The 14,402-nt window shown below is 33.7% G+C and overlaps 1 protein-coding gene across 7 annotated transcripts in view; it reads left to right on the forward strand.

The window, feature by feature from the left end:
- Positions 1-14,402, forward strand: part of GULP1 (GULP PTB domain containing engulfment adaptor 1) — a 274,786-nt gene that overhangs the window by 209,044 nt on the left and 51,340 nt on the right. For all 7 annotated transcript variants that reach the window (XM_081260913.1, XM_081260909.1, XM_081260907.1 and 4 more), the window contains exon 5: positions 10,123-10,194. In XM_081260913.1, the coding sequence (XP_081117039.1) occupies positions 10,123-10,194 (72 nt within the window). The remainder of the gene's footprint in view (positions 1-10,122; positions 10,195-14,402) is intronic.

Genomic DNA, 14,402 nt, shown 5'->3' on the forward strand with positions numbered 1-14,402 from the left:
CTTATTATCACTGTTATTCAACATTGTTTTATAACCAATACAATAAGATAAAATAAATAATTGATAACAATATTGGAAAAGAAAAGGAAATGCATTTCCTTTTATTGATAATTATATGTCAGTATGCTTAACAAACAAAAAAGGTAAACTCTCTAGAAACTGGGTAAATATTTATTAGAGTAGCAATATTTATTATTTGTTTTAAAAGGGATTTAAAACTATCCTATTTACCAAAATCTATAATGCAACTTCTAAGAATATATTTAACAAGAAATGTACTCAACCTCTCTAAGAAACAGAATAAACACTTATACAAAGACATTCACAAATAGAGGTATCAGTAAGTATAGATCCACTTGTCTCACATTATATATAAACTTGATTAAATTGTAATGTGAATTGCAAGTAAATTGCAATGAGAATGCAGAAGAATGAACATTTAAAAGGAGCCAATACAGTTTTTAGAAAAATATATACTTAGGTTGATAATGATTCTAACTTCCGCAAGAGTCAAAAATCAAATCTAGGAGCTTAAAATAGCAATTTTCTTTTTCTTCTTTTTCATTTTTTTTTTCTTGCTTACTTCACAGTTCATTGTAAGGGCTTGGCTCTTTTTCTTTACCTGTTAAAACTATTTTATTTTTTCATTTTAATTTATAAAGATGAATTCATTAAATATTCACTCTATTTTAGTCACTTGTACTTTCTCATTTAATTTCACCACACTGTGTTCCACATTTCACTAATGAGAAAACTGAAGAAATGATAAGTTGGTAGATAAATAGTGGAATTAGTAAATGAAAACTCAGGTTATCTGACTGAAGAGCAGACCAAATATTATTTTGACTCAGATTTTGAGTAGATCTCACAATAAGAAGAATTTATAACAAATTTTTCTTAGCCCAATGGACATGGCATAGAAAGTTATATAATTCTGACTAATGGTCACATATGTAATATACTTTTCAATCTATTTTGTTGTATTTCAGATAGAAACATAAAAAGTATGTGCCCCAGATCAGGAGAGCTGACTTTGTAGCTCTAGCCTGCCACTAACAAGCTCTGTGACCTTGGAAAGTCACTTCACTTCCATGATCCTCATTTTATACCTAAAAAATAACGGAAAGTGACTGAGAAGAGCTCCAAAGTCCATGTTACAATCACGTGGCTCTCTAAGGAGGAAATAGGCTGTGGCTTCAAAGCTCATGCTTTTGGTTTTCTATACAAGTTGGTGCTTACTTATTTTTATAACGCTTCTATTTATAAAAATACAGGAGAATTCCCTGTTCTTCACTCCACCTTTTTCACTTCTTGGATGTGAAGGATGTTGGACTCTGGACGGGCCTCCAGAGACAGGACAAAAACTTGCTTCTTACTGACATGTAATACAAATTCAGCTTGGGAGTCCCTTGTGCAATGAGCACAGGTTCTTATTTATAGCAAGTAGGTTTGTTTGGGCTTAAATTTAGCCATCTTATTTTTTTATTTATTTAGTAATCTTATTTTAAATGTAAGAGGCTACTAAAATAATACACACTACATCCATATAAAAATAGTATATTTAATAGCAAATTGTTTCAATAAGTTGAGAAATATAAAATCAAAACATAAATAAATGTTGTGAATTTTTTAATAGTAACCATAATCTTTAAAAATTCTCTATCAAAATTTCCTGGTGCTCCTTTAAAGGGCAACATTTAGAGTATTTAAAGCATATAACCTTTTCTCTAATTTAATGATTTTAATTTTTTTTTCAGGAATATATTTTTGGTGATCAGGTAATAGGTTTAAATGTTATTGATTCTGATCAAACATTAGCAATCAAGTTTTATGATGTGCTTTTCAAAATGACATTTCCTGTGGGACTTGGCGCTGTGAGATGGCAATTCAACCAAATAAAGACTATAAAATTAAATTGTCTTACTCCTGAATGACTTTTCTATTAGGTACAGTTAAGTAGCTAAAAAGTTTAATTTTTCTTAATTTTTTTTTACATATACAGTATCAAATTGACTCAAAAAATTTGTCGCATTATATTTGAGGTTCTGTAATGTTTACAAAGATACACACACACACATGTATGTTTTTTTTTTCTAATTTGTACATCATTGGTTAACAACCAATAATTTATCATTTTTAAATCTTGAAATTAGATTAGTTAAATCTTTGATGTTTTAAAAAGTAGGAATTATTTTCTCTTTATATTTTAAAGTAACTGTGTAAGGAACATTATATACAAATATATAAAAATGGCATATTTTGAATTTAATATAAATGAGTATTTCTTATATTTCTGTTATAAATTAGCTCCTTCTTATGTTAAATAGTGTCCTAACCATTAGACTCGGTAACTCTTTAGTTATTTGTTAGTTTTTTCATTTTTAAAAAATTCTACATTAATGATAGAGTGATCCTAAAGCATTTGAGAAAGAGCAGACATTATTAAATCCAAATGATGTCCAACACTGCTCTCTACTGGCATAAAAGTGAGTCATAAACAATTCAGCCTTTAAATTGGAAAAAAGAAAAAGTCCATTTTAATAATATTTACAAATGAGAGTAGGATTCTCAAACTTCCACATTCTTTTTTTTTTTTAGAGAGAGAGAGTGAGAGAGGAGAGAGAGAAAGAGAGAGAATTTTTAATATTTATTTTTTAGTTCTCGGCAGACACAACATCTTTTGTTGGTATGTGGTGCTGAGGATCGAACCCGGGCCGCACGCATGCCAGGCGAGCGCGCTACCGCTTGAGCCACATCCCCAGCCCAACTTCCACATTCTTTTGTGAAAATTCTGTGGTGGTCATAATTCAATACAGAAAAAAAATGGAAGGAACTAATTATAGATATCACAGTCATTACTTTAAAAGAGGAGTCTGTATTTCAATTAATTGAAAAATAATTGTGAGAATTTGGAAAAATATTAATTAAAGCCAGCCTCGGCTAAAGTGAGGTGCTAAGCAACTCATTGAGATCCTGCCTCTAAATTGAAAAAAAAAAAAAAAATACAAAATAGGGCTGGGGATGTGGCTCAGCAGTTGAGTACCCCTGAGTTCAATCCCCAGTATACTTCCATAATGTATATATTAATCAAACTTATCATATTAATAGCATTTTTAACTTAAGAGGCCTTAAGGTAAATACTTTGTAAATGAGAGAAAAATTATGACATTTTTATACTTACAATTTCAACAGACAGACTGCAGCCTATAAAATGACTATTTTGAGTACACCTGCCTAGACAATAGTGTTCCATCCGAGCAGAGAGATGCATGGGTTATAGTACTTGTACAGAATATGAAATCAGGTCTATAGCATCAGATATTTTTTATTTATCAAACTCTTTATAGAATATTTTTAAAGGCATTTTAGATTCTGAAAAATTGGGGGAAATATATGCCATATTGTCATAAATTCCAATATAGATAAATAATACAACAGTTTTAGGAAAGTAATGCTATCATCTTAGTTTTTTAGTCTAATATTCTAAATGTGTCTCTGATATTTTATGTCTTCCCTATCTGTCCATGTTGTTTGATGGTCATGTCTAGTATTTTAATCTCAACCCTTCTAATAACTCAATTAGTAGCTAAAGTTCAATATGTATAGACACAGACACATACTATAGCTAGACATATATAAGCATAATAATGCCAGATTAATAAATGAATAAGTAATATTAGTAACAGAAGACATTTTATTTGCTTTCATAAGTTTACCTAATGCTATCATTGGATGGTTACATTGGAAGTACCATTTTGCATTCCCACCAGCAGTGTCCTATTAGAATTTTATTTGCTGAGTCTGACAACTCTAATTAGCAGTATTAATGATTTCGCTTTCTAATCCGCTTGGCCATTTGCCTGAGTACTGCTTTCATTCCCCTTAAAGCAACATTCCTTTCTGGCCTGGGCCTGGAAACTACCTGGGGATCCATAATTTTTGTGCTCTTCTCAGTCTCTCAGCCTCCCATTGAGATCTCAGTGGGTTCCCTTAACCCCCATCTTTCTACGCAGATCTCATCCCTAAACTTCAGCATTGTATGCATAGTTCCTGAGTCTATGTCTTTAGTTAACATGTCAGAAGCATTTAATATCAATATGCTTGAGTTTGAGTTTCACTTTTTCCTTTCTTTTAGGTCTCAATTAAAATGACACATTTATTTATTTAGTTAGTTAGTTATAGATGGACACAATATCTTTATTTGATTATTTTTATGCAGTGCTAAGGATCGAACTCAGTGCCTCATATGTGCGAGGCAAGTGCTCTGCCACTAGGCCACAACCTCAGCCCCCAAATGACACATTTTTACAGAGGACTTTCCTATTTACCTCTGTCTTAAATATCCATACTTGCCCAGTCTGCCTGTCATTTTTTGTATTATTTTACTTCCGCCATCTAAGATGTAAAACATGTGTCTATGATCTAGACGTAAACAGAGACATAGTATAGACATACAAACACACACAAATATTCACTAGTATGTATACTTCATGAAAATAGGAATATTTTTCCACTTAGAACTTAGTAAATGCTTCTCTGGTAGTAAATACTGTGTGTGTGTGTGGGGGGGGGGTTACTGGAGATTGATTCCCAGGTCTTTTAATTTTTCATTTTGAAATAGGTCTTCATAAGTTATACAGGCTGTCCTTGAACTTGTGATTCTCTTGTCTTAGCTTCTGGAAGAGCTGGGATTACAGGTATGCACCACCATACCAGGAAATACTCATATTCTTAAGGAATAGATGAATACATGCAAAATTAGCACAATGTCATTTGGGCACTTAATTTATTTTTTGCTTCATCATTGTAACTTATGTTCATTTTAAACAAATATTTCTCTAGGACTTATATCAAAAAAGAAAACAATATTAAAAAAAAAATTCCCAGGTCCTTTCCCAAGTCTCACTGAAGCAGATGCTTTTTGCTTTCCTTTTACTTATGTCATTTGGTTCTTTGTTTCTGGATAACCTGCTGACTGCTGTGCTTTGATCTGTCATATTTGCAGTGGCTATCAACACTCTCCTGTCATCTCTCCCATTTCCTGGGTTCCATTTTCTCTGTGTTTTATTTTAGTCCATTTTTTTGTTACTGAGTTCTGGGGCATAGGAGGGCAGAATTTTGTGCCCATGCACCTATCAGTATGAGTTTGGTTTTTTTCCTCATAGACTCAAAATTTGGCTCAAATCATTTTTTCTTCTTCAGAATTCAGTCATTTTTCTTCCACTGTTGCTGTCCTGAAGAAGTCTGCTGTCATTTATACGTGTTGTTTCTCTCTGGAATTTTCTGATCTTTATCCCCAGTGTATTGATGATGAGCCTGTTTGTGTTTCTATGTATTTTTACATAGAAGTGTAACCATTCTTTAATCTGATGTAAGCATTCTTTAATCTGGAATGCATAGATTTGATTCTTGGAAAGCTGGGAATTTTCTTCCTCAGGTTTTTCAGTTCTCTTTCTAGAAATCTGTATAATTTGATGTTGGATTTCCTTCGACAGTGGTTCTCAAATTTAAGCATACATGAGGATCACCTGGGGCACATTGAAACTGTTTTCTGGGGCCCAGCTCCTGAGTTTCTGATTGAGTAGAATTCAGTTTCTGAATTCCATAGATGCAAGTAGAATCAGAGTTTCTGATGCAGTAGCATCTGTGTTTCATTTTCTCTTCCATATCAATATCTGACTTTCATACTTTTATTCCTTTTTCCGTCTCTGCCTTACTCAAATTTCTAGCTGGATTTCACCCTTTCTAGTTGGATTGTTTGACCCTGTCAGGGAGGTCTCCTCCAATCTTCTAAAATGGCACAGCAGGCACCAGACCCACAGACACACCCACTTGCTTTGAGCTTCAGCCCCTTCATTTTGCCCTCTTTCCAGAGTACTTCTAGAGCACCATACCATTTACTTATTTATATGATCTCATTTGTTGTTCTTCTGCCCCCACTAACATGTAAGTCTCACAGTCAGGGAGTTTACTCTGGTTTCTTCTCTGCTATAGTCTCAACTCCCAGGATATTACTTGAAAAAATAGTAAGCATCCAATAATTATTTCTTGATGAACTTCTTCAACTTTATCTTACAGTTTTCTTACTACTTTTAAAAATCATTTAAGTCACATTTTTAATTTCTATGGTCTCTCTTTTGTTCTCTGAATGCTGCTTTTCTGAGTGTCTTATTTCCTTTTATCATGAATTCAATACATTTATTGATTTTAGAGTTTTAACAATCTTGTTTTCTTCTCTGACTTCTTTTTCCTTCTTTCTCATTCTTTTTGCTCTTGTTTGTTTTCTTAGCAGTTCTTCAGGGGAGAGGGTTTTCTAAAATATATTCACATACTTGCTGTGCTTTCTATTTAAGACTGAGACCTTCAAAAGCCAACTTGAGTGACATGTGCTTGGGCAGGGATTGTCAGCTGGTGATTGATCAGGTGACCCATCTATTCCACGTAGGAACCTCAGCTGTCAGCATAGGTTGTGTTATTTTTCTTGGGCCACTTTCACTAAGGAAGAATTCTCCTCCCTAGAGACTTATAAGACTGACACCTGGTATCCTAAAACACGGGCAAAGGAAGAGAGTCAGGTGATCCACACAGCATATGCACTTCTGCCTAACATGGTAGGCACCTCATTTCATCTCTCAGCCATGCCTAGCATGGTGCAGTCTGCAAGTTCCCCTGGCCTGGTTTAGTTGACACCTCTTCTATGGAGAAGGGGTGGCTGAATTCATTGGCCCTGGTATGATTCAGTTCAGTTTTTTCCCTCCACCATTCAGGCACCATGCAGAGTAGAAATGATGAAAAACAGTCTTCAGTCCCACCTGTGTGCTTTGTACAAGCCTTCAGTAGCACTTAGGACAGTAAATTTTAGTTGTTTGTGGCATTGTGTACAAGGTGGTATGTTTCTGAAATTTAAGCATTTAAAACATTTAACCAGTGGCTGGAAGCCCCAGAATTTGACCCCAAATTAAAGATTTAGGTGTCTGTGCTTTGTGAAGAGAGTGCTCCCAGTGAAATCAATACAGAATCAGGAAAGACAGAGGAACCTAAGCAGGATAGCACAGAAGAGTATGCATGGGGGAAGCTTACTCATCCTGAGTCCCAGGGAAGCTCTGCATGACACCTTTATGCCTCCAGGCAAAGGAGGAAGGTTTTTCTACCCCTGACTAAGTCAGAGGTTGGCTAAGGAATGTGATGATATGGGAGGAAGATGCAGTGCAAAAATCTCCCAGGTGCTTCTAGCTCTCAGTACTGGCAAGCGGACTTCATTGTCTAACTAGAACACTCTGAAGGGCTTGCACGTGAGTCAGTACTGGCAAAGCACAGGCAAGCTGGAGGAGGGGGCCGTGAGCTGATGACACTGATCCCAGAAAAGCTGAGCAGACACAACTGTGTCCATTAAACCTTTGTGTCTTCCCCAGACCATCATTAAATAAAGGAATGGTAATTCCTCATAATTATAAAACATGTCACTGTTTACAGTGTGTTTCCTTTTCTTATTGCAGTTGCTCTTTGAAATGATTTTATGAGAAGTGTATTATTATCTGTATTTTTCAAAAGAGTCATAAGACAGAGATTAAGTAATTTTCTAATGTCTTCAGATTCTGAGCCTAGAGCTCATTCTAGCACAGATACATCATATTTAAGTTTTATAAATATTTTATATAGAAATTAGATGCATGTAAATATGAGTTGTTTACTGAGAAAGAATAATTATGACTTTTATAATTTAAAAATATGCAAGAAATATAAAGGGTAGACTATTTTTTTTCAATTTTAAAATTATTTACTAATTATATAAGAAAAAGCTGGGTCAAGTAGCAAGTTCATATTAAAGTGTCTTTTAGTTTAACTCTACCATCATTCAAGGCTTCTACCACTGTTTTATTTCTTAGTTGGTTTAATTAAAGCCAGTGTGAAAAAAATATATTAAAAATTTCCTAGAGCACTCCTAGAGGTAGATTAATTTAGAACATCCTTGGAGTTCTTCCATAATTTTCCCATGTGATCCTATTTTCATATAATACTTAATGACTCAACATTTCTGCCAAAGTATGAATCTTTTTCCAAAGATATTTCCAGTTACTCTTATAGACTGTCACTAATACTTCAGATCCTTTCTTCTTCAGTACACGTATAATTTATCCATAAAGAATATGCTTTTGCTCAGTGTGGCACACACCTGTAATTCCACCTACTTGAGAGCTGAGACAGGAGGATGGCAAATTCAAGGACAGTCTCAACAACTTAGCAAGACCCTATCTCAAAATAACTAATAATAAGGGCTGAGGATGGAGCTACTTGTCTTTCAGTGCTTTGATCAATTCAGAGAAGTAGAGAAGAGTCTACCTCATGGATTTCCTCTCAGCTAAATAGCTCCTCTTGCCTTACATCCTCCTCTGTAACTTGAACCCTTTATCCTTGCTTTTCAAACTGTCCGCACATTAAAATCACCTTGGGAGCTGGAAAACATACAGATGTTATCTGCTGAATCAGACTTGTAGGCATTGATAATAGTTTAAATCTCCTCCTGTGAATCTGTCTTGAAGCCAGAGTTGAAAACACTTATAAAAAAAACACAGGAAATGAGCAGACTCACTGGTGAGAGGGGACAGGTTTTCAATTCCTTTTAAGGTGAGTATTTCTCATTCATTTTGGTATTTTATATATGCCTGGTCCACCAACATCTTTAGGTCACAGTGGGTCACAGGGCCTGACATATCTTACCTAAGCCCCAGTAGCATTTGTTTGGTAGAATCTGAGCTTATTAGAAAAAGAAACTTTGTACCTTATAGAACCTAAGAAGCAGGACTTCACTTTGCCTCAGGGCAACCCAGCTTAGGTTCTCAGGAACAGCAATCATATGTATTTTCAACTTACCCTTTTTATCTACTTTCAACTATCCTCATAATCTGTTCGCTGATTTCAAATTTTGCCTAACAGATTTCAGCCCAAGCCATCAATTACAATGCTTTTAGATAAATAAGTTCCTAGTGCTACCCTAAAATTTGTGGATTATTTGTCCAAAAAATCTGTATTTTTACTTTTTAACTTGCTTCCTGGGTAACACAGAACGCTCATTTCAAAAAACTGAGACTCTTAATGAATTTTCTATTTTTTTCAAGAGTGGAGGGAAGAATGAGAAATACTGTGACTTTATCATTTCCTTCAACTTTGGAAATGCCCACTTATCCATCCCCTCAGTCACTTAATGGAAATCGGGTGCACACATATGAGCAGTGGTAGATTCGTGATGGCAATGGTGTTTTAGTTGGTGGTATGTGACAAGAGGGAAACCAGCCTTTGGGAAACTATATACTTCATGAATTTAATAATTATGTGCAATTTCATAGAAATATTTTCTAGAATAAAACTTGCATATTTCATCTGATTGGTCTGGGGCATCTTATGATGATGGACTCCATGTAGGAGGACCTAATTCTCTCCAGGGTAGAGATTTTTATCAAAATATGATAATTATTAGGAAACCTTTTCTTTTTGGAGACTCATTAAATTTAACCTAACACTCTCAGTGATTGCCTTCAGGGTCATTTTGAAACAGTTAAATTATAAATTGTGTGCTTTTTAAAAGTCAAACCCAGATATAGCTTACTGAATAATATATGTTGGACTTTAAAAACTTTTTTCTTTTAAACACTACATGCTGTATGAGTTTCATGGTTGGAAAACAAGGAAAAATATAGTGAAATTATAATCTGAAATATATCAAAGTTTAGCTGTAGTAACAAATAAAAATATTTATGTGCTTTGAATTTTTAGAAAATTTTTAATTGTTAATACTTACTAAATTTTTAATGTCGAGATCAACTGTATTCCTTTGGACCCAATCATGAGTTTGCTTTCTTTCTAGTAATCATTTGAAAATGAAATATGTAAGAAAAGTCTTTTTTTTATTAAAGTCTGAATAATAGGAATTACAAATGCTCAAGTAATATATTTATGTTTCCATATGTTTTGAAAATAGTAGAAATTAATTGATGGTTCTTCTACTTAATTAGGACTTAAGTTTGCATTCTATGAAACCATTCAGTTGTGCAGTGCTGTAGTTCACAGTGTCCTGGTGATAAATGACATGGAATAGCACGTGTTCTCACAAATGACCATTTTCAGTTTCTTGGCAGCACAGAAGTGGAGCAGCCAAAAGGAACAGAAGTTGTGAGAGATGCTGTAAGGAAACTAAAGGTAAGGAAACTCCTTTAATTAATGCCTAGTGTGTGTGGAACCTGTCATGTTATCACAGATTGATGGAAATAAAAACAGAAAATGTTTTGTGGCAGGGATAGCTTCTCACTGGTAAAAAATAGCTATTGAATAAATACCATCAGACCAAGGAGACATTTTAAAATAATAAATATGTACACACAATTATTGTTCTTTATACAGCATATTGTATTTTGTACAGTGTTAATTTTTTCATAATCCCTAAAATCTTTAGTGGCAGTATTTCATAAGGGTCGATATATAGTAGCGTGACTTCACTTTGCTTGGACAATGCCCTCACTCAAAAACTGGCAATAATATAGCAATCCAAGGCTGATTCATAGTGGGGTAGGGAGAGATGGAGTGGGAGGAATAGAGAATAGGGCAAAGGGGAAGGGAAGGAGGTATGGAGTTATTAATGATGGTGGAATGTGATGGACATTATTATCCAAAGTACATGTATAAAGACACAAATTGGTGTGAATATACTCTGTATACAGAGATATGAAAAATTGTGCTCTATATATGTAATAAGAATTGTAATGCATTCTATGGTCATATATAAACAAAATTAATAAAAAATTCTAGAAAGAAAAAATATATATTGCAATCCATATCCACCAGTCAGCAATATGCACTTAGAGGTGATTGCAAAGCAGAATTTTGTAGTGACCCTGTATATTATGCAAATATAAGAGATTAGGCCATGCTCATGAGCAGCCATAGAGGAACTGGTAAGAATCAGAGGGTAGAGGAGGACATTAAATAGAGGCCCCATAGACTCAACATCAACAAGATTCCTGAGAAAATCTAAGCAAAACTGTACATTCATAATCAACAAGTTTCCCAAGAAAATCAGAAGTAATTCCACATATTCATAATTGATATTTCCTTAGAACAATATTATGTAAGATGTCACACTACATGTTTATCTAATTGCTTCTCATCTGCATACTGTTCTCACTGAGATTTTAAAATCAGAAAAACTGTTTCAACAGACTTCTCATCTTTATCTTGTTAAAAATACCTATGTATTACTTCTTTCTTCACATGCTTGAATGAATAGGATTTACAATAAGATGAAAATTATGTAGTGTAGTTTTAAAATGTATACCTAATTGATAGTAGCTTTTGTATCTCGAGTGTCTTCAAGAACAATTGTATGCTTAATAAGTAATCTTTACTTTGTTGATTTCAAAAACTTTGTATCTCAGGAAAGTGTATCAAAGGGTAAAGATTCATACATTAATGATAATGAATAAAACAATAAATTTGAACTATTTTATTGTAAGTTTTAATTTATCTATATTTGAGGTCAGAGCTACAATTCAAATTATACCAAAGATATTTGCACTTATTTTTAAAAAGTTGATCCTGTTGACTTTTAAATTTTGTTGACATATAAATGCCAGCAGGTGGTGCTATGACTCTACCAAAAAATTTTGCTTAACTGCCTTTTATAAACAGCCCCATTTTAATTTCTTGCTTGTTTTTCTCAAACATATATACTCTGACTGATTTTTGAAATCTGTTGTAGTTTAGGATTTGACTGCATTTGACACATAAGGTATCATTTTATTTATATTTACTTATTTTTCAAAAGTTTGCAATGTTAAATATATTGCCTTCTAACATTAAATAAGAATTCTAAATTTAATTCAAGCTGATCAAAACTAAGGATTTCAATAATCTATTTTTCATGTTTCTTTGTTTCATAACATCTGCTTAGTTTTTGAAAAATTTTAAGCAATTTTTTATATAGAATTTTATGTCAATGGAGATTTAGACTTCGTAAGTTGTTCTTAAACGTAATAATTTTTGTTAAAGTATTGGAGTCTTTTGGAAGCTGTATTTATGAATACAACATACTTTATATTTTTTAATCATGTAATTTCTATTTCTTAATTGTTTTTTAGCCTGAGATTTCAAAATATTCCAAATATTTTGAAATATAATAATTTAAAACCCTTTCAGTTTCTATGTGTTTACTTATATAATTATTGTTGTTATTATACTGAATTACATTTTCAATAGTGATTTATCTAGTTGTTTTGTTAACACAACTAGCATAAATATCAGAGGTCTCATATTTCATAAACAATTTATAATGTTTACTTATGAATAAGTACTGAAATACAGATTCAAAACTTGTCAGTTTTCCTAGGAGATAACCATGGAGTGGCATTCCTGAGTCCCAATTTTAGAGGAAAAATCCTCATTTTGGTGGAGCTGCACTGATATTATATGAAGTTACTTCAAGATAATATGGCCTTTGGGATTCACTATGGAATCCTGTTAATCTCAGCCCAGCAGTTTTTCCATTCAACCTCACTCTTTCTGTGCAGCATAACTGTTTTATCTTTGCAACTAGAATTTAACTAATAAAAGGTTTAGAGATTCATCATATTATATACAAACATAGCTGATTTCCCCACTCAATTATTATGAATACTTTAATAATTTAAATATAACAAACAACAGAAGTGAATAGTAACTCAGAATAATAGGATCAAAGTATAAACTGATTTTTCTTGCCACAAAGTGCATGTTTCATTAGTAATATGGTTAAAATTTCACTTTTTAAAAAGTCCTTTGAGAAATAGAAATTCTGTAAGGGTGACATTGAAGCTCAGGGCTCCCTTTAAATTTTCTTTAGCAGTTCTACTTAGTAATATATATTTAACTAAGTACTTCATACATTTCAAGCAAAACTTCATCATTTCTCATCGTTTTTTTGATGAAAAAGGTTTTGTTGTGTTTTTGTTGTGTCCAGATACTATTCAGTATGTGTAAGCCTCATCCCCTTTGACTGTTTATATTAGATTATCATATTAAGTTTTAGTGGTAGATCCTTCTATCTAGCTAGCTCTACCAAGAACCAAACCCACTGAAGAAATAATGAAAAGAAATGGCAAAATCACTCTTCAAGAATCAACATTAAAACAGTAAATGGGGGGAAGAATTTAATGTAAGATGGATTTATCAGCATGTCTTTCAATGTCTTCTGACACTTCAAACTTAGAAATACTTGGGAGCACAATTAAGAAGTCTACAAGTAGGAAAAAAGGAGGAGAGTCAGAGGGGAATATGCACAGTATAGAACACAGGAAGCTTAAGTTTTAGGAAAAAGGAAACAGGAAGGAGAATATTAGACTGTTTAGAATAGAAGTTGAAAAACTCTTAAGCCTAAGGGTTTTGTAACATATTTTCATCAATCAAGCCCAATAACCAGTATAAACCTTGATATACATGAAAACAGAGCTGTGAATTTTATTTTTTAAATGCAGAAAACGTGCACTAACAAGAAGGGTAGTTGGGTGCCCATCTGGAAAGGTAGGTTCTAGGCTTAGTTGCTACAAACCCGTTTTATGACCAAGTTACATATTCTTAGGGACTTTTCTCATTTTTGAAATGGTAAGATTGGGTTGGATGATCTCTGAAGCTGCTGTGACTACCGTTACTTATCTTGATGTGAAGCAGAGAGAAAGATTCAGGAACTTGGAAGCAGATGTTTTCTGTTTTATGCTCTCTCCTTCCTTTCCTCCCTGCCTTTCTTCCTTCTCACCCCTCGTGTGTGTGTGTGTGTGTGTGTGTGTGTGTGTGTGTATGTGTGTGTATGTGTGTATGTGTGTGTGTGTGTGTGTGTGTGTGTGTGTCTATCTGTCTACCATCAGGCCCTGCTTGCTTCCTTCCTTCCTTTCTTCCATTCTTCTTTTTCTGTCTTACTGACAGCTAAGTTTAATATTACTGTTCGTTTTGTGGTGGACGTTTTACAAAATAAAAAGTTGCACAATTCTATTCAGAGGTCAGAGGGATGGTTGTGTCCAGATGTGGAAGAGGCCTGGGGAGCCACTGTTACTGTGTTTGGAGAAAACAGGAGGGAGGAAGCAAGTAGAATAAATGGTTCCACAGCCAGCAGTTGGGACTTGCTTTGCTTAGACATATGCCTCCACATAGACGCAGAGCAGCTGATTAGTTTTGTAAGCTTTTATATGTGAAAACTCCTGAATTGTTTGATGATGCCAATTTACGTAGGAAATGGTGAAAGGAAAAGAAAATTAATGCACATTCTTTAGGAGAGTTCTGGAAGAATTTTTGATCTTCATTAAAGAGAAACGCGTTTCTTAAAAAAGAAAATTCTCTGGCATAAGTTAGTTGATTCATGTGTAGAATGTGAGCCTGCCAGACGC

Source organism: Spermophilus citellus (assembly GCF_964194105.1).
Source record: "Spermophilus citellus genome assembly, chromosome: 11".
In the NCBI taxonomy this organism is placed as follows: Eukaryota; Metazoa; Chordata; class Mammalia; order Rodentia; family Sciuridae; genus Spermophilus; species Spermophilus citellus.